Source organism: Aquila chrysaetos, chromosome 15, assembly GCF_900496995.4.
Source record: "Aquila chrysaetos chrysaetos chromosome 15, bAquChr1.4, whole genome shotgun sequence".
NCBI classification, from domain to species: Eukaryota; Metazoa; Chordata; class Aves; order Accipitriformes; family Accipitridae; genus Aquila; species Aquila chrysaetos.
Genome location: NC_044018.1, coordinates 2,538,521 through 2,559,455, shown reverse-complemented (window position 1 = coordinate 2,559,455; position 20,935 = coordinate 2,538,521). Strand labels below are relative to the sequence as shown.

The 20,935-nt window shown below is 42.8% G+C and overlaps 1 protein-coding gene across 5 annotated transcripts in view; it reads left to right on the top strand.

Annotated features, from left to right (window-relative positions):
- The window catches only part of KIF13B (kinesin family member 13B), a 129,654-nt gene extending 111,546 nt beyond the window's left edge, over positions 1 to 18,108 (top strand). For all 5 annotated transcript variants that reach the window (XM_030037128.2, XM_030037126.2, XM_030037127.2 and 2 more), the window contains 3 exons: positions 7,533 to 7,595; positions 9,148 to 10,171; positions 12,794 to 18,108. In XM_030037128.2, coding sequence (XP_029892988.1) covers positions 7,533 to 7,595; positions 9,148 to 10,171; positions 12,794 to 13,086 — 1,380 coding nt within the window. In that variant the 3' untranslated portion in view covers positions 13,087 to 18,108. The remainder of the gene's footprint in view (positions 1 to 7,532; positions 7,596 to 9,147; positions 10,172 to 12,793) is intronic.
- The last annotated feature ends 2,827 nt before the right edge of the window (positions 18,109 to 20,935 follow it).

The window sequence follows — 20,935 nt, the reverse complement described above, 5'->3', positions numbered from 1 at the left end:
GATTTTAATTTATATTATGGATTACTATGGAAACTCAAGTAATCAGATCGTGATCACAACAATTTTTAATAGGAGGGAATGCTATTTCTGCTTTGTTTTAAAAAAAATAAAAGCTAATGTATAAACAGGAGTGTGTGATGTTTTAATGCTTGGTTGCATTGGAGAGCAACCTAAGTTTTTCCATGACCCCTGAATCTGTATAATAAAATGAAATCTTGAAATTATTTGCTACTTTTAGTTTTGTAATAGAACAAGTCAATTGTATTACAAATACACCTCACCGGTTTGAGAGGTTTATAGATACTCTTTGCAGCTCTATCAGTAAGGAAACAGGGCTTCTTCACTCCTGTTAGCAATCAGAGTGCACAGAAGAGAGCAAAAATTGAAGGAACTGCTACAGAATTAGCTACAGCTGCTTCTGTGCAGCACAAAAAAAATAAATATGTGCTGTTGTAGCGAGACTGGCTTTAAGATCATAAATATTATGTCTAGTAATCTTTCTTGCTGTTTCTTTATAATGGCCTGATGATGCAAATGTGGCCAGAAGAATTTAAATGGTGGCAGTGATGAATGGCTATTGTACTCAGTGGACGATGGGGCTGCTATGGGGGTCAGTGTTTGGCAATCAGCTTTAACACCTTATCGCTAACCTGCCAGAGCGAGACAGCAAGCTTAGTAATTCTTGCATAACTGTAGTAAACTACGCAATGGAGAGGACACAAAAAACGGTATTTCTGAGTCTCGGAAAATACAGAACAACACATCTTAGTTCTGTGGAAGAATAAAACTTTGATGCACAGTGGCAAGGGACATAAATGAATGTGCAAGGTGAGAGTAGGTGGTAAACTACAAAAAGGATAAGGGGGAGGTGAAGCCGAAAGGATTTTTCAGCTGTAATTCCAAAGGAATCTGACCCCTAACTGGGAATTGCTGGACTTCTGTTGCCATAAACAATTGGGAGAGCTAGGTTCAGGAATAGAAATTACTAAAGGAATGCTTTACAAAGAAAATGGAAAGATCTAAATCATCCTTTCCTGGCTAAAAGCAAATGAGCAGATATGTAATAACAGGTTAAGCTAAGTGGATCAGTTTATTACTTTCTCCTGGTTCATTGAACAACTTCAGCGAAAGAGAATTTCCAAAGTTCTTGTCAAGCTCCCTTCTCAGTGCATATCTGTTACATTATTTGAGAGTACTTAATTATCTAATGTCATTAAAACCCATTCTGGAAAAATGCTGGTGAACCATCTTGAGCTAGATGGCTGGCCCAGCTGTTGTATTAAATCTCCAATATGTTATAGTTAAATTATCAGGGTTAGATGGCTGTACATCTCTGCAGAAAGCATCAGATTTGTTTCGTTGTGCCTTGTAAGCAGGGTCTTATGGTTAAGTTGATTTTAGTGCTTTTGAGCATCCTTTCCAAGGAAGCAGTACTTAACCTTTTTCCAAGTTTATAACTGAAGTTAAGTTCATCATGACCAAGCAGCTCTCCGAGTGGATGCGTTACTGAATCTCTGATTCTGTGCAAGTAAACAGAAGATGGAGTTCTGATCACTCATTCTGAAAATACCTTTTTTTTATTTTAGCAGCCTTTTATTTCAGTCATACACTGTTGCTTAGGCTGGCATCAACCTTAAAGTAAGCAAGCACATACAGAAGTTATCTTAACAAAATGGTCTTTCCCAGTGCTATTTTTATTTATAGTCAGTGGTTGCCTGAGTTTCAAAAATGCAGAGACATTCCAGTCAAGGTGGTGGCAGCTAACAAAATTGCTGTCTTTGACCTTCTGATGCAAGTTTAGTAACTAATCTGGAGAATAATGAACCGCAATTAATGAAATCTGCTCTCGTATTCAAGTGTGTTTCTCAGACAGCACATAAAATAATTGAAAGAACTTCCTGCTCTCTAATTAGTTAGATTGAATTAATTTGGCATAATAGGATTCTTTATGTAACTAGCAGAACGGCTTCCGATGAAGCTGTTTATGTACCTAAAAGATTGGTTTCTGATGAAGCTGTTTATATACTTTTAAGTTAGAAATGCCTATTTTCTCCATTATCTGATGCCTTTAAATTAATTGCCAGTAGTCTGTAAATAAAAAAAGCCAGCAGTTTAAACCCTTTTGGATTGCTGGAATTGCTTTTTATTTTCCTAGTCTATTCTTTAAAAAGCTTAGTACTGCAGTGTGCAAGATTTAAAGCCTTACCAAACCTTATTGCTGATGGGGAAAAGTTTAAAATACTTGTGTAAAATATGCAGGTGAATGGAGAATCAGAGTTTCATCTATCTGTGCTTAATTATATTACGTACGTGCTCTTGAAGCTTGTCTTTTTTATTAACATGCAGAGGCTTTCATAGTGTGCACCAAGCAGAATTACTGTTCTTTACCTTATGACCCTGTTGATCTCCAGGAACTGCCCGTGTAATTACATTTTAGGGCATCATTGGGTGCTGACATTAAAAATGTACATATTAAATTTCAGTTTCTGTTTTTTGACATTGCTGTGGCAGAAGCACATTCCTCTGACCAATGTGCATTTGGTAAGTGGGTTTTGGTCACCTTCATACTCGAGAGCCTTGTTGGGTGCTCAGATGTCTTTTTGTTAGCACGTGGCTTAAATGAGAGATCTTGAGTCACAGCTATCATAAAAAAAAAAAAAAAAAAAAAAAAAAAAAAAAAACCCAAAACAACCAAACTCTTTGACTTTCCATGTGCTAATATAATTCATTTTTGTTTTGTGGTATAGAAATGCAGACATGTGACATGTGGAGAAGGGCAACTCTTAATTTTTTCTCTTTCACCTTCTGATGCAAAGTAGTAATTAATCTTAAAAAATAATGAAATGCAGTTAATGAAAAGCTATCTAAATAGACAAAAGCCTTTTTCTGGCAGTGCATTAAAAAATAACAGTTTCATGGATGTGCATGGTGCATAGTATAATTGCTAGAAATGACATTCCTTAATCAAATGTAAATAATGTGGCCTCAGAGAACCTTCTTTAAAATCTTGAAGGCTTTTTTCAGAGTTTCAAATAAAGAATCATTTGGATGCTATAATCAGCATAGCTCAACAGATCCTCTGTGGCCAGCTGAGCTCATATGTGTCTACTTCTTGTGACTGAGTTGTTAGTGTTTTGATTTTTTTCTGAGTTCAGTTTTCCCTATCATCCTCATACAAATAGTTTTTAATAAGAACGAGTATGGAAAACTGGCTTTTAAGTTCTTAAAGCAAACCACTGAAACTTCTTTATGAACTAACTTGAAAATGGTTATGAATTACCCTTCTAATCTGCCCAGACCTAGGAATGAAGTAATATAACTGCAGAGAAAATGATATGGTTAATTTTGCATAAAGTATATTAGAAATGTGGAATTCAAAAGTATTATTATAGGCTGAAATGTTCCACATATGGAAGGTGGAATAAGAGGGGTTTGTTTGGGTTAATAGTTAAATGCACAGTGTCTTTAGAGAAGAAAACAAACAAACACCAAAAAACCCAACAAACTAACTTGTACTGGGTTTCAGATCTCCTTTTGGAATGCAGGAGATTTTCTATTTGAATGATTAATGACTTTTAAATGATTTTAAAATTGAGGGCAGAGCGGAATATTGTTGGGGGGGGGGACCTTTTTAAAATGGATTCAACTTTTTTGGCTATGTACTAGGGGATTCAGAATTCTTACTGCATTGCTGTGTATGTCTTGTGAAAGTATTTTATCCCGCGTGCTCAAAACCGATTTAAATCTACATTTAATGAAGCAACTGTTATGCCCTGCTGCAGAAGTTTCCAATAGCTCCTTTTAAATGGTGATGTGAGCATAATGCTGTCAGTGTGACAGTCCTTGAGCTCAGTCGTTCCTATCTGCGGATGGTAAAGCATAGACAAGAGCAGTGAAGTTTTCTGATAATGCCCTTTTAGGATTGCATCAGCTATAACCTTGGCTAGACCATTTGTGGAGCTGGGAGGATAATTCTTGTACACGCTGGCCCAGTCTGTTCTCTTAACTGCCACTGAACTTTCTGCTTATTGGGTGTTAACATTGAAGGATTTTCATCCAGTGACGTGAAGCAAAAGGCTTTGTACTGAAGTCATCAGTTACCATTGTCAGAGGCATTTTACAAAATGTTTAATGACATAGAAATACCAAATGTGTTTTTCTGAGCTCATTGAAGAGACTGCCATTATACATATGTAATAAATGGTATAAAAAGAGTTCGTTTAGGATTCATTTTGGTGCCTCTGTAAGTGGGGTGAGATACACGTTTGCTTTGTCTGTTCAAGCTCACCAACATACCAGGTAGGTCTCCAGATTACGCTAACCACTAGTAACTTACATGGCTTTTGGTCACCTCAAAGTATGTGCAAACTGACCTCTCATCTGACCAGAAAATACGCACTCTTAGAAATTCTTATACACTCACTGCACAGAGTAGCAGCTCTCAGGAAAAAGACAATTTTTGTTCTACAAAGATTCAGAGACACTTTAAAGTGAATTGCTTTTATGTTCTCTCTTACTCCATATTTTGTGAGCTTGGTTGAAGAAATTGTGCCAAAAATTATCACTGTAAAAGGGTCATGTTTTGCCATTGGGTAAATATATATGTCTAGTTTAGCAGTCGCTATCTACAAACATTTAACGACAGAATTTGGCTCTCGATTCAGAAATATTTTTCATCCAGTAAATGTCTTCACAGATAGTCAAACACATTGTTTTCAGTATGCCCCCCAAGTAACTTGACTACATTTCATAACAAAGATTTGTTTTAGTACCCTTGCTACCCCAGTGAGGGTGTTTCTGCCCATCTGTTTCTTGTCAACACCAAAGTTGGGCAAGTGCCACTTCTCATAATTGCTTTTTTCTCCATGTTTTTCTAAACAGTGCTTGGCAAAGTTATTGTAGTTTTGAGATTTGTCATCCTTTCAGGAGGAGAACTTGATGAGGAATGATTAAAGTGTAACGATTCTCTTTCTTTTGCTATTTGATATCAACTGGATTTTTTGATTTCATGGATTTACAGGCTGTAAGACTGAAGGTTTTTGAGAGATAAAAAACCAAAACAAACACTTTCCTCTGTTTATTTGTTTTAAAGGGAGAAAAGGAAATCAAAGGAACTGAGAAATATCTTTAAATACTTTTTCTTATTCCAGTTCTGAGTGCTTATCTCTGGATAATAATGCTAGACCTCAAAGCACTGCCCAGAGACAGCATGTATACTGGGAGAAAATGGGGCAAAAAGATCAAATTGTATTATGGTGCCAGTGTGAGAGCCTGGCGCTGGCTTTAGCTCCTGATGCAAGGTCTGCTGGAAAAGGCTGTTTCCCCTCCTATATCAGATCACAAACAGTAGTGTGGAAGCAACAAGGACAGTGTCTTTCCTTTGCACAACCTTTCTGAGATGCCAAAATGCAGTGCTTTTAGCATTGGAGCATGGAGATATTTAACTAGGATAATTTGAATTCAAGAGCCTTGGCTTCTCACTGAGGTTCAGCTGCATCTCTGCAAAAGGTTTAAAGTGCTATGTAAGTGCCTGCCTAGGGATTAGCCCTAATGCCTTGTAACTACAGGGCGGGCAGGTTGTAGCTTGGCTTTGCAGTCCCAAGATGGACCAACCCATGGTTCAAAGATGGTTGAAGAGGAGAGAGTAAGTGTTCTGCCAAATACTCTGCTCCCTTTAACACCGTGATAAGCTTCTATTAAATCTAAAATTTGCGGGGTTTTCTCATAAGAAAGTTAATCCCTCTGTTCTCTAGTCTTTGTTAAAGTGAAACACTTGGCTGCTAGGACAATCAAGTTATCCTTGCATGCCTGAGTTGATACTTAGGACGAGTCAGAGTACTCACACACCTCATTGCTCTAAGCTATCTCTGGACTCGGCCACAAGTCAGTACTACAGTCATTTTCAGGTTAATACTTTTGTCTTAAAACATTGCCACTTTATTCCAAAGCAAACTGAAGTTCTGGAGTACGAGGTGTCTGAAAAACCACTGGATCAGGAGCCCTAAAGATGTGTTTATTTTTAGGCTTCATTGATTTGTTCTGATTCGGGTCACCATCTGCTTCCTGGAGCCCCAGTGCATGTCCTAGTAAGGATCTCAAAATGCTAATACCTTGTGCACCCAAAATAGAGCCAGTTTGCTCTGAACCCCACTTCAGTGGTGTACTTTCCGTTAGCAGGTTTAATGACAAGCAAACCCCTCCTTTCCTGCTTTCTTTTATTGAACTGAAGGTTTAATGTCTTTAAAAAAATTATTCTGGTCCACTGTGAACCTGTTGGAGTTTTTGTCTGTCTTTTGTCTTTTTATTTTTTACCTTGAACAACCATGTTTTTATTTAGTCCCTGACAATCTGTCTAAATAATAGCTGTTCTTTTCTCCCATGTTTATTTCTTTTGGGGACAGGATTAGTCATATTCCTGCTTTACTATACTTAGAAGGGATGCAAGAGAAGAGTACTTTACTCTTCAGCTGGAAAGTTTCAGTTCTTTAAACAGATTGTTGAATTCGGGAAATAGCTGTCTCAGAGATGAGCACTGCCTGCTTATTTCTACAGAAGGAGTTCTCAAGTCCCTTGGAGAAAAAAGAAAAAAAGCAGACCGCTCCCAAATTGTATAATATGTTGCCCTTAAAGAGCTCTTTCCCTGAAAGTATGAGCCTGCACTTGCAGTATGTTATTTAACGGCGCTGAAGAGAGATGTTTCTGCTATTTTCTCCTCTCTCCTTTTCTTCATGCTTCCCTTTCCCAAGGTTCTCCATTGACCTGGTGGTCCCTTTCCCTCCTGTGTCAACAGTGCGTGACAGCCCAAGCTGACAGCTTAGCCTAAGATTTATGGTCAAGTGTCACAATTTGCTGTTATAGTCTTAGGAGAGTGATTATTTCAAATCTTCAACACAAAAACCTGAATACGGAGCAAGTGAGGGACATTTATTGTCAATACCTTCATATCAAGCCCCATGCAATAAAAGAGAAGATACTGTTGAAATACAGAAGTGGTTCTTCTGGCACAGGACCAGTATATTGTGATTAGCAAATGGCATGTGTAGTCTTCACTCTAGCAGGCAGTGGCGATGCCCTCTTTGAAAAGAGGATGCACAGATCTTGTTTCTGGCTTCCTTTTTGAGTTAAAGCGAACAATGCTAAAAGCTAAACTGAATTAAGATACTGGAGATGGAGGAAGAGTTTTGGAGATGGACTGAAGCTAAGGATTTCACTAGCCAGACCAGCACGACCTCAGATCCCTTTGTCATCTGGTTGCTCAGCGGTCTGTCTTTGACTGCATAAAAGAAAACTTTGTACACTATGAATTTGGACACGTAGCTGCTTATGTGTTAAAATTCGGGGATGCCTCGGTTCAGGTTTTTACCCCTTTGGAGTATGTCATCACAATGCAATAAAACAGCAATGCTCCATCCTTTTGTGACAAAGGTTTGTTTGTGATTCCAAAATCTCAAATGTAAGTTTTAATGTTTACCAGTTAGACAATATTTAATCCTTTAAATGAACGATGCTCTGGTTTTTTTTCATTCCTGCAGGCCGTCCCACGAATTATGGTTCAGTCTGCCAGTATTGATGCCAGTGCTGCGAAGATAAAACAGGTGAGCATATCCCAGGATGTGATGATACAATTTTCATATTCACATGCCTGGAAACCAGAGGTGGCAAAAGCAACTGCTGGGTTAGCTACTTAAAACCTGTTGCGCTTCTACTGTTGCTACACTGTGAGACAACAAATACAGTGTGTGTTGCTGTGTTTTCTTGGGTCCTGGTAAAATCTCCCCTTATATCGCTAGTTACACATTTATATTTGAAAGCCTGGTCAATCATATGATTGCATTAGCAGTTAACTAGCTAAAATGTAGCTGTTTTGCTGCTTTAAAAGGCAAATTGCTAGGCTCTGATGCTTCCTCTAAACAGAACATGTCTGTTATTCTGAGTGTTGAGCTTAATTCTCAATTTTACATTTCAAGCCAATTCATGGTATCAGTGTGAAAAAAAGACTCTTGCTAAGCTGGAGAGAAAATAGACCCTATGATCTCCCACAGTTCAGCAGAACTTCAGTCTTATGAATAGCAAATCAGCTTTCTCCCACTGTGCTTTTATTGTCTTAGCAAAATGTGTGTTATCTGAATGCTTAAAAGGGAAAACCCAAAGCAAGAGTAGAGCTCCAGAGTCCACGTGTACACCATCCTCTCCATAGAAAAGCTAAAAATATGTCTTTAATCCGCAGCAATACTTCAAAAAACTTTTCTGTATTACATTTCACTTAGCAATAGCAAGCTAGCCGTTAGTTCTGAAATTCCTGTAATTCAGTCAAATCCCTCTTTCTTCAAATGCCACTTACATTGCCAGTGGAAAAGGCACTTCAGAATAAGGTGAAAATCCTGTAGTTTGGGACACTTAACCACTAGATGGGATAAACCACAAAATTTTGAACGGTAAACAAAGATGTACACCTGAGAGTTAAGACAGAATATGTACAAATCTGCTGTCCTCCAACCACTTTTTTTTTCCCCCTTCATATTAGCAGCCTCCTCCCTCCCTCCCAAAGAGATTTAGAGACATCCTAATCTTTTAGAGTACATGTGCTGGCAAAAGATATTGATCTATCAGATTTAGTAAACTTTACAGCCAAGAAATACATCACTAAAATGGGCTGTTAATCTCATGAGGTGCAGTTAATTTCATACTCTGAAAGTGTGTGGTGCTGGCGGCATTGAGGTGGGAATGGCATTTGGAAACGGGGACGTAAATGACAGTTTAGTTGGAGAGGCATGATTTATCAATCCTGAGAGTTAAGCCAAATAACTGTGAGAGACTTATAGATCATGGCTGTTTCACATTTCATATAAATCCTGCTATTCAAACAGCAAATGACCATTCCTGTAATATAAATAATTTTTCAGTAAATATTGGGGAGCGTATTTCTTTTAGTTGACACTTTTCTTATTAATGGAAGAAATGAGCTGACAATCCTACCATGTTTGCAAAGCTGACTTCGGATCAGCTTGCATCTTTTGGAGATTGCAGCTACACAGGGATTTAGATAAGCTGAAGGCCTTAGTACTTCCCAGAGGCCTTGTGTGTATCCTTTTAGCCCAGATATTGTGGATAACAGAGCTCCACGGTCCCTATCCTCTTCTGTTTCAGATTAACCAAGAGGAGGCAGGGAAACAGCCATTTGAAACTGCAGTGCAGGCGTCCAAGGCAGACAAGAGTCTGGAAAAGACACCCAAAGTGCCTTTGCAGCAGCCCACAGGAGACACCCAGGCGCAGGACTCCCAGGAAGGACCTCCAAGTCCTCTGAGTGAAGCCTCCAGTGGGTACTTTTCTCATAGTGTCTCGACAGCCACCCTCTCTGAAGCCCTTGCAGCAGGAAGTGATGCTGTGGCTCAACCAGGAGGTCAAATGCCTGCAGTGAGTGACTTCCCAGCTCCTGCTGTGGCTCAGGTCTCTTCTTCTGACATGCTAGGGCGCTCGGACAGTTCTTCAGAAAGCTGTCTCGGTACTAAGAGAGAGAGTCTACCCGCCTTTAGCCTTCAAAGTGCTCACGCAAGACCTAAAGACAGCACTGAAGTGAATGGAAATGCTGCTTTGAAATCAAAATCTTGCACATCTCCTGTGACTCCAAGTGAGCAGGCAAATGATGTCTCTGTAGCCACTGATGCAAAAGCCTTTCTTTCTACCTCCACTCCAAAGAAGGAGTTGTTATCCAAACAATCAATGGAGTCAGCAGGACAAGCTAGGAAAAAAGAACTGGCTTCTGGGGCTTCAGAACTGGAGTTTCCCAAACCACAGATTTGTCCCGACCAATCGTCCCAGCCTAGCATTGCAGCCTCCCCCTTCAAAATCCAGAAAGTCAAGACATCAGAGCTGAAGTCTTTTACAAGCATGCTGGGGACAGATCCCACATGTTCACTAAACACAGAAGAGCAGCAAGAAGGAGAAAAGAGCACATCCACTGCCCGTAGACAGAACCATAATGTATCAGAGATGGCAGAAGAAAAACTGGAGGTGACTTCTGACTCCGAAGATGCCAATGAAACTCCTGAATGGCTGAAGGAGGGAGAATATGTCACAGTTGGCGCAAATAAGACGGGCACCGTTAGATATATTGGGCCCACAGACTTTCAAGAGGGAACATGGGTTGGTGTTGAACTGGATTTACCTTCAGGTAAAATATGATCTAGACTGGGTGTAAAGCAGACAGCAAGTCAGAATTTGTGGTGTTCATTTTAATGCCACTTTTGATGAAGGGGGTTTTATTAGCCATTACTGGGTGTATTTCAAGAAGGGAAATATAAAAGATCTTTCCCTACTGTAATTTTTTTCCAGTCTGCCTTTGTAAACCTGGTCTCACTGACCTCTGACTGAATTGTGTCCCTTTTCAGTTATTTCATTGGCTTCTTACAATGGAGGTAGGAATCAGGATTGCTTTTACAATGCAGCTCGGTAAGTGTATAGTTGCAGGAGACGGGCCTTGTGTCCAAAGAGTTCTCTTCTGGGCTTCTGCTCCGAGGATAAGGGTGTCCAAAGTGCAACAGGAGTCATGGGATTCAAATGAGCGAAGGAACATTTAGGCTAAATAAGTTGCAAAGTCTCTTTATAGGTTACCTAGTCTCTCGCAAGCCATTTTAAAATAAGCTGTAAAATTGCAAAAGACTATTTGTGTGTGTGTGTGTGTATACCTATATGTATGAAAAGCAGTAGGAAATAATCATACATTGACCACCAGGACATACAGATGATTTAAGGTTTATTTCAGCTTCTTATTTGTCATTCCTATCTGACTCTGACCTGTACAACTGTAGACTTCCCAGAATTTAGGCTCTAATACGTGCTTTTTGGAAACTAGGGTGCTGTTCCTGGGGAGGGCTCATTCATATGGGCCGTTGTAGAATGATGCGGGGAAAACAGTGACTTCAGCACAAGATGAAAGAAAGATGATGGCTGGCATTTGTTCTCTGCTGGAGCTCCAGGCTTCTTAACTCCTTTCCTCTGCAGGTTCACGTCCACTTTCGTGGGACTCGTTTTCTCCAAGAGTAGGCAGGACTGGGGGAAGGCAGGGTGTGCTAGTGGAAAATTCAGGAGACAAGCAGTAGATACCGCTGCCTTTGATAGTAAGAGGGTTTGGTTTACCAAGGGCACGTAAAGCTCCTTATTTAAATCCTTCTAACCAAGCTGTAGCATTCCAAGTCTTGCAGTGCAGGCTCTGTTGGATGAATCAGCACGTCCCAGGGAGTTGCCCTAACGCTCGTCTCTGCTGCACAGTTCCCTGGGATTGGAGCCGTTCACCAAGATAAATACTGTGTCAAGGATCCAGAACTCCCATTAAATGAGCAGTTATCTTCCCTGCGCATGGTGTGCTCATAAAAGCTAAACTGGATGGTGTGTTTTCAGCTGGTTTCAGAAAACTCTCTGGAGTCTGCAGTCCTGGAAAGCAGACTGTAGCTCTAATCCCTTTGAAAGTTGTAGAGCCGATTCTCAGTCCTGAATTCATGACTTATTTTAAAAAAATTAAAATAATATATTTGCAGATTCATTTTGATTTTGGAAAGTCACCTTCCCTCCCTGTCTGGCTACTCTAGTCCACAGTGCTAATTCTGTTAAGCTGTTTGCACATAGCCGGTAAGCATCAGCTTCACTGTCTATGGAAGAGTTGAATGGCTACGAGATTTTTGGTCTGTTGAGGACTCAACTGCTTCCTTTCTGTTTCCACAAGGATTAAGTCCTGATTTGCTGGAGGATAACAGGCTTCTAGCACATCTGGAGCTTCACTTGGGAAATACGGTCACAAACTTGTACCTTTGTCACACTACAAACAGGGGTAGAAGTCCATGTCCTTAGCCACATGAGGGTATATTGAACCCAACACGGTAACGGTGGTAGAGAGAAGGAAACACCCGTAGAACAGAAGGGGTGACCTTATGTCATTTAAAGAGCTGTTGTATGTTTTTGCATTCCCTTTACAGACCTGAGTGGTCTCTGACCCGGTACCCAGAACAGTGATCGTGAGAATTTTAAATGATCTAAAGGGAGAAATAGAAAGATCTCAACAGCATCAGCGTAAAGAAATTATTTTCTGTTCTGTGGAGGTTTTATGACACGGAAACAGTAACTCTTCTCAACTTCAGACTCTCATCAACTCGGAAAACCAAAAGCTCTTTTAAATGTCTTTTTTCCTTCCTTCCTGATAGTTTGCTAATGCATCTGTTGCTGAACTGATTATTTAATGCTTTTGGTGAAATTCCCCTGAAAGAATTCCCCTGAATAGCAAGCGGGGAGGAAGAATGAGGTGGAGTGTCCCATTCAGAGTAACTGTCTCCATGCAGTGGCTTTGCTGGTGTTCGGCAGTGAACTATACTGGTGTCACAGGAGCACAAGCCCGCAGCTAGGAGCCACCTGAATCAAGTCCAGCCTTCTGCTGTCGCAAGCAGCTGCTTCCTCTAATCTTTCAATTTTATCAAGTTCAGCTATAAAACCAGCTGATGACTTTTTATCTTCACTCCTGTGGGAACGCTGCTCCCACTTCTCTGGTAGTTGGAAGACTTGTCTTTATATCAGTAAGTGTATCGACCTTCAGATTTGTTTGCTCTTGTACCAGCTTTGTCCTCTAGTGCCCGTAGTACTCTCTCCTCCTGGGTGTTTACCTTCACAGTGTATTTATAGGGAACAGTCGTTTTCCCTCTCAGCATTTTCTTCTTGCTTTCTTCTTCTGGTGGCCTCCTAGTAGCATACCATATGCACAGAATAAAAGCCATTTTGTCTATCATCTTTCTTTCTCTTCTTGTCAAAGGTAAGAATGATGGCTCGATTGGAGGGAAGCAGTATTTCAGATGCAACCCAGGCTACGGATTGCTTGTGAAACCAGGCAGAGTTAAAAAGGCCACGGGACCAGCAAGGCGGCGGAGCACCGGATTGAGGTTGCAAGGAGGAGCTGCCGCTGAGAACAGAAAGAGTGGCAACTTCTCCGGTTCAGCCTCCAACCTGGCTTCGCTCACAGCCCTGGCGAAATCAGAAGGAGGATCGACGCTGCGACTGGAGAAGAGCCAGAAAAATGCGGAGAACAGGAAATCCTGGGCAAACTGAGGCAGCCCTACCCACCGCAGCAAACACTGTGCAACGCAGCCAGGGGAGCAGGGCTTCTAGCTTCGGGAAGCTAAAACCAACCACGTGAACTTCTAGTTTGTGGCAAACACTAATGAAGGTTTTTTTCCTCTGCTTTGGGTGATTGACATGTTAATTCTTTGCCTTGTCATGGTGCTGGATCTAAGTCCTTCGTGTTTCCTGTTACAAATTGTGACGCTTCAGGGTATGACTGATGGCAGCCGGTGAAAGCTTGTGGCGGTGGGTGGGTGTACGCTCTGCTCTCTTCCACGTTTCAGAGAAGGAAGAGACATGTAAATTGTTCAAATTATGGCATGGCTTTCCAATAGCTACAAAATACTACCCATGCACCGGTGCTTTTCTCGGTGTGACTGGCAGTTCTAAAAAAAAAAAACCCCAAACCTCCCCAAAATAACAATTCTATTCTAATTTCATAAGAGCTGTGCCCATATCACATAATACATGGTGAAAGGGCAAGGTTATAATAATTCCAGACAGACAGAGAAGCGAATGGAAAACTTTATTTGGAAATAAAGAACCCCCAAGCCCCCTTTATTTAAAAAAGCAACAGCTCTCTGGTTATGTGACCTGGAACCAGTGCCCGTCTTGATTACTGTCCTGTTGTCCGTCTCTCCTTCTGTGGAAATCAGCACACTCTTTCTAGCTGATTCGTTGGGAATGGGAGAAGGCCCATCACCTGCTCTGTAACATTTTTGATCCCTTCTTTCTAGGAAGGAGGGGAGTTGAGCGAATTTGCTGTCTAATCTATTTAATGTGCGCTCTCACCACGATAGTTTCCCCTGTCTCACTTGCCCCAAAGTGGCAGGACCTTCTTCTCATTGGTTCTGCCCTGTGGGCCAAGAGGATTTTTGCAGAGATATCAGCATTTAAGTGCTTCAATGTTCCCACCCGACCTCTGGAGACACTTGGATTTTTACCAGTTATGAGAGCAGAGGGTCGCTATCCTTGTAATGGGATTAATCCAGTCTATTTATTTTTATTTATTATTTTAAAATATGAAATGTTTGCGCTTTACAATCATCCACCGCCTGATGTTGCACAGAGGAGCTCTGCTAGCACCATACCGAGCGTCGATCCAAAGAGGAGGTGCCTCCATCGCCAGCTAAACCGTCCCAGCGGCACGCGAAAGCAAACCCGGCTGAAGAGCTGAAGAGTCGTCCCCAAAACTAATCTCTCTCTTGAAAGTGGGAGGTTTGGGCTGGCTTTTATAAAACGTGATTTTATTTTTGGTAACCCTTGCTGGTTTTTAACTGCCTGTGGCACAAATTATATATTACTGTACGTGTGTGTATATATAGCTGTGCATATATCAACGTACACACACTCATTTTCTAACAAATCAAGAAAGGCCACAGACTTTTATATTCTGAGCTGTTTATATCTTGTTTAGTCATCACAGGGGGATTGGACAGCTTGAGCAATAGACGTTTCATCTATGTGGGGAATATTTAGGATGCTAAATTAACGATTAAACTTTAATATGTATCCAGTCACTACCCGTGCTGCACGTGGGTATCTAAGTGCCTTAGCCATCTGGTTCAGAGGTCCAAGGGAAAGATACATTGTCATCAAAGGAGATAGGGATGCTTAGCGAAGGAGATAATTATGCTGATTTACTGTAATTAATATCATTTATGCAGAAGGAATAAAATTAAAATAGAAACTAATCTGTAGCAGAAATAAGTGGGATGGGTTACAATGCAGCATGCATAGTACTGCCAGGGATTCATATATCCTTTCGGCTTTGTGTAACTAGTTTCAGTGTTTCCTAAATTTTCGTAAAGAAATCTTTATATAAAATGTACAGACCAGCTTTTAAAGATATTTTTAGTGTACAGTTTTTCCTCCTTTTCCTTTGCACGAAGCTCCTGTCCATTCAAGCCAAGATGATGGGAGAAATTTAGTAACAAAGAATTCGGATGCTAAAATCCTGGTTTTTAAAATTGTAACTGTTTTTATAGATGTGATTCATGCAATAAAAGGATGTTTTGTTTTGGGGTATGACAAGTCTTGCTGATGAAAGACCACCCGCTAATTAAGATGATGCCTCTTATACTGCCTTGTAAGTTTTCTAAAATTCATCTTTACCGTTTTTTCTAATTGCACTTTGTTCTGATGTGCTGCAGAAAGTTAACCTAATGTGAAACAGCCCCCTAACCAATAGTTGTGTTTTTTAGTCTCAGCATTTCATTTACTGCATTTAGGGATATCTTTAAAACTTCTTGGTGTTTGCTAGGTGGCCCCTTTGGGCGAGATCTGAAGGGAAGAACCTGTCCGAGTCCTTTTGAAGCCTCTTCTGTTGCACCGCTGTCTCTGAAGACTGGAGTTCGGTGGGACCAGTGTAAAGGTATCAAGGTCGCAGGAGTAAAAGGGTCAAGCAGAAGGCAGTTGGGTTAATAGTTCACTATTTATGCTACCCACTATAAATTCCTCTGGCCGTATTTGTACTACAGCTCTGACCGCATAAGCATGTATTGCAGTGTTTGCACATCTGGGGCACGTGGTCAGAGGCTACAACCAACTGATACGGGGTGGATTTCCTTTTCTGCCCACCCTTGGTCGTGTTACAAAACCGTGCTATGCATATTTAGAGGGGTATGAAACACGGTTTGAATAGAACATACTTGCTGCCTCCTCTAGGATAACTTGTCCTGGAAGCAAACATCTTAAAAATGGCTGGTATGTTTTCAGACATCAGTGGATGTTTAGCATGATGAAGTGGCTCTGCAAACAGAGCGCCTTGTTGACTTTGGTGGAGGAAGGATTTTACTCATAGCTCTCTTGGTTTTTACCATCGCGTTTGACTTTTGAAACTAAACCTCTTCTCAAATTCCACCCTGACACCTGCCCCCCAAAATGAAGCCACCCTAACCGAATCACCCCGATGTGGCACAAGCTCCAGAAGGCCAAACAACCCAAATTCGGCCGTGAGGATGTTCTTAAAGGACTTCTCCAACTCCCTCCTGCTCACCTCAGCTTTCCTGGGCACATGAGGTTTCTTCTAAAGATGTTTTCCAAGATTTTGGCACAGTGAGTGCACATTCCTCTACTCAAAGCCATCTGTTACTTTGCACCAGCTAAGCCAACTAACCAGAAAACAGTTTAAAACCATAATGAAGGTAATATAGATATATATTTTTTATTGATAACATTAGAAAAACTCTACACTCGGCATAAAGGAGGAGGTGCTCTTAACTGGAACCGCCCAGCAACTGAGGCTGGCATGTTAATAGCTATGCATATTTTCCAAGATTTTCATGCACTTTATACAGGCAAGAAGAATATTTAATGCAGGAACTGTAATTTGTAGCGAGTGTCTCATCTCCTGTGTCTGCCCAATGGTGCAAGCTTGCGTTTTGTATCCCTGAACCGTGGATGGGTCTTGGATTCTGGGTGTAGAAAATTGTGTTGGTGGGTAGGAACCGTAAGGGTCCGAAGCTGTGTCTGCAGCTCTGCAGGTCCCTTCCTCCGCACAGGGTGCGGGATTCTGAAGCGTAGTGTCGTTTGCTCCAGGTCAGCCAAGAGGATGCTTTTCAGAGAGACTTTTGGGGGTTTTCAGAAACCAAGCTAAGACTTTTCCCTGTGTTATGTTCAGCTTTCTCATGGTGTTTCAATCTCTATGTCCAAAACAATACCTTTTCAGTTTGAGGGCTTCAGCTCTTTGCTGTTTGGTGATGTAGTTTAGTTGAGGAAAATGAATAGAAACAAGTTCTGCATGGTAATACTGCCCGAGTCCTTAAGAAGAGAGTTTTGTCAGTGGTCGAGAAGGAAGCTCCCTGCTGCCGTCCACGAGGCAGGATGTTTGAAACCTCTTTGCTCTCCTACAAACCAAGAAACGCGCCTTGTTCCTACCTGTCAGTCGTGAAAACCTGTACGAAACGAGATTGGGTGTTGTACAGACCTGTTTGTATGATAACGGAGCTGTTGAAGAGTTTTTTCTGTGTTTATGCTTGTGTTGTCCTTACGCTGGTACTGCCAGTTCTTTGCACAAGAAGTTCAGTTTTTGCAGTGCCTTATCCCTGGGTCAGCAACTAATAATGCAGCGAGGGGCTGGATTTCATACCGGCCTCGAGGCTGCTTCGCTTTTAGGAAAGGAAGATTGTGATAAGTAAGGGGCAGACTGGTCACACTACAAAATACTCCTGAGTTGGGGTCACAGTTAAGTGTCTTGTTCCTAGGTCTCCTTCATCCGTCTTTGCTTTGGTTTCTGCGCTCTCCACCCTCCTCCTAAACCACCATCGTATTTTTCAGCCCCAAGAACCGCTTGGCTGCCGCTGTCTGCTGCGAGTCCCCGGCTAGGCTGGGTTCAGCCGGCGGCGGAGCCTCCCGGCGCAGCCTGGCCAAGCCTTGTCCTGGCTCTGGCATCCGAATGCCGCAGCGGAGAGAGCGGGGACGTGGGTTGGGGCTCCTTAAACCCAGGCAGAGTCAGGAGTGCCTGGCGCGGAGCGGGAGAGATGCATTAAAGACGTTTCCCCTTCACTGGCCTTACCCGCTCAACAGGAGCGGTGCCTTTGTTCGGTAGGAGAAGGCAGCTGCTCTCCCCCTCGCTTTCCCCTGCCAAAATGATTTTGAAGCTGATACAGGAGCCGAGCTCCGAGCAATAACCGGCAGGGTGTGAATCAGCGTGTTCCCGCCTCGCTTCAGACATCCTTGTCTCTAGTGCCGTTCCTCCCCGCACGCCCCAAGTGTGCTCATTGCAGCCGACATACGTTTTGCTTTTTCACCACCGCTAACGTCCGCTGTGTCTTTTCCAGCACGTCTTTCTGTTGATTTCTGTAAATGTAGTGGGTCTGTATATAAAGAGTGGCTATTCACGCTGTGATATTACGTGTCGATCGGTGTACTTTAAATGAGCTAAAATCCAAAGACACTTTGTAATGAGCTGTAAAGTTTTTAATTATTTCTGTACAATACTAAATTACTGTAATATTGTATTATACATGCAATGCAGCCTGCAGTACCTAAATAAACATCTTCTTTAGAGCCGGTAAGTCTGCGCTTTGTTAATCCAGGTCGCATCACCAAAATGTTTAGATGCATTCGCAGCCCTATGATGGAGGAGCATCACTCGTGGGTGCCGAGATCTGTTTCAAACAAGACTTTTGCCCTCTTGCCTGCAATTTAGGGACCTTCCAATCAATGAGTGGAAACCCACGGCTTTACCTTCCCTCCTCTTTGATGCTCGGGAAGATAGCCCTTTGGTGACAGCCGTTGAGGTGTGGGAATCCTTGTCACCGACCGTGGGTCCACAGAGCTATGCTGAGCCAGGGAAAAGCTTTATTAATGCTCATTTTCCCTATCATTATGCTAAATAAAAGCAGATGGAGGTCTGGTCATGCTCCCCCTTGCTCTCCAGCTGGTGGGCTTCAGACAGGACAAGGGGTTGTTGCTGCTGGCCCCTGCCCTTAATCGCTGCAGTGATTTTTTTTCTTTCCTCTGCTCCTGTTCCCCTTATGGGTTGTAAAAACCGACTGCTTGCAGTCCCCCAAAACTGGGCAAATGGCCCCAGTTCTTTGGGGGCAGGGAAGGTGGATGCTGGCTGGGATGGGGCAAGTTTTGCAGGGAAACTGCTTAAAAATCCACAACCTGGTTAGTGGGGAGGGAGCTGGGATGGGGATAGCTCCTTTTGGAAAAACAGATCAGCCTGAACTTAGTGCTGAACACTTACTTTAATGTGATTACAGCCTGGTGTTACCTGATTTCCCCAAAATTGTACAGATGCAGCAAGCAATGGATGAGAAGAGGGGCTGCTCCAAGCTCAGCATTGGTTTGCACTGGCCAGCCACGAAGGGAAAGGGACGGCAGCTGCTGCCAGCGCTGTCTGTCCTCGTTATTGAATTTGCAACGAGAACTAAGAGGTAAGACTGAAGAAATCATTTATTTTATGATTAGGTGTCCAGATTAAGAACCATGAGATGGTCTTGGGGTTGTCCAGCCACTGTCTGAAAAAGAAGAAATGTCCTCGTGCTTCCTGGAGGCATCGCTGTCCACGGCAGTACAAGATCCCAGCAGCTGCTGGCGTTGCCCCATTGATGGGAGGTGCAGCATAGAGGAATGAAAACTGCAAATTCATTTCCTTCACGGTGGGGGCAACTTGTGTCCTACAGCCTAAAAACGTGGCCCTGTTGCTGCAGTACCTGCTGCAGGGACCAGTAACACGCGGGTCAGGAAGCCCAGTACTGCGGTTGCATTGCCTAGGTCTGGGGTGTAAACGCTTTGGCTCTTATATATTAAAAAACCAAAAAAGGCAAAACCCCAAACCGAACATGTCCCCATCTGGGCTATCTGCCTGGCGTTGTCCCACCGCGGCCCCGGGGACCCCCTGCCGCAGCCTCCTTGCTCCGACACCGCTGGAGGCGTCTGCCTTCGGGTTGTGTCACGGACGGGGGTCCGGGCAGAGTCTTGAGAGGCCAGGCGGGCGTCTCTTTCAGATTATCAATGTCTCTAATTAATGTAATGGAAGTGAATCAGCAAACTAAAAAAAAAAAAAAAACTGATTAAAAAAAAAAAAGAAAAAAAAAAGACAAATTACAAATTCCTCCTGTTGCAGCATCCCTCCCAGGCCCCTGGAACACCAAGCAAATGCCCGTTACTCAGCAAAGCTGCCCCACGCCGCCGCCCGCTCACCTCGCTGCTCGCAGCGTGGGTCACACCGCTTGGGACAACGCTGCAGGTTGTCCCTTTGCGCTAAAACCGCCCGCCGGTGCCCGAGGAGCGGCCGTGGTGACGCGATGGGACCTGCCGCGGGGGCTCAATGGAGCCTCTTGATATGCACAAGCCTCGTTCAAAGGCACGAGCGCTGCCAAACAACCGACCACCCGCGTTCGGCAGCCGCGCCGTGCCCGGCTCTACATCTTTTATCCCAGAACTGAGCCAGCGCACGGCGGAAAAATCGTCTGCCCTCGTCTCCCTGCTGCTGCCTTGCACATCAATGAGCCCCGGGCGCGGTGGGGCCGGGGGGGCTTCCAGGGACTTTTCTACCTTGCTGTGGGTTCGGGGGGTTATTCTCTAGGTACGGGCACAGGCAGGGAGGTCGGTGCTGCGGGGAACCCTGCTACTGCCAACCTTGACACCCAAAAAGGCCTCGGGGTGATGAGAAACCCAACCAAGGTTTCAGGGCAGCAGGGCGTCCCTGAAAGTCCCTCCCCAGGTCACATTATTTTTTTTTTTTTTCTCTTTGGCAACATTTTTCACCAAAATACGGCTTCATGTTGGAAACAACTGGCAGGGTTTGACTTGGATTTTTGGGGGGGTGATTGTTTTATTTTGTTGAGTGTTTTTTTTTTAAAGCAACAAATGCTGTGTTGATTCCACAAACCCTGCTGAAAGTCATTTAGCAAAGGATATTTTTATCAGTGTTGTCTTACAATCAGTGCACAAAAATACAGCTGCTTTTTTTTTTTTTTTTTTTTTTTTTTTTTTTTTAAGCCACTTCCCTTTAATGTTTTACCTTCTGGGAAAAAAAAAAAAAAAAAAATCTTTGTCTGAAACACAGGAGCCTTTTGAAGTGCTGTTACTTTGTTCAAACCTCGCTCTTCCCGGAAGGTGGTTGTAACACCTTCCCCGCATTGCAACCACACTCCACTTTCTGTTCTTCAGCCAAAGCTGGTTTTAAAAGGCACGGATCAAAACGAGGAGGAAAATAAAGGGGGGGAAAAAAACACCTTTTTCCCCTGCTTTCTTTCAAATTAATACCTCTTTCATTGTCCTCACTTGTCTTCAAGCCCTTTGGCCACAACAGGCAACTGGTGAAGGCAACAGAGCTGCTGGATTTCGGCTGGAGGTGAGTGTGGGTGCAGCGCTGGGGGTT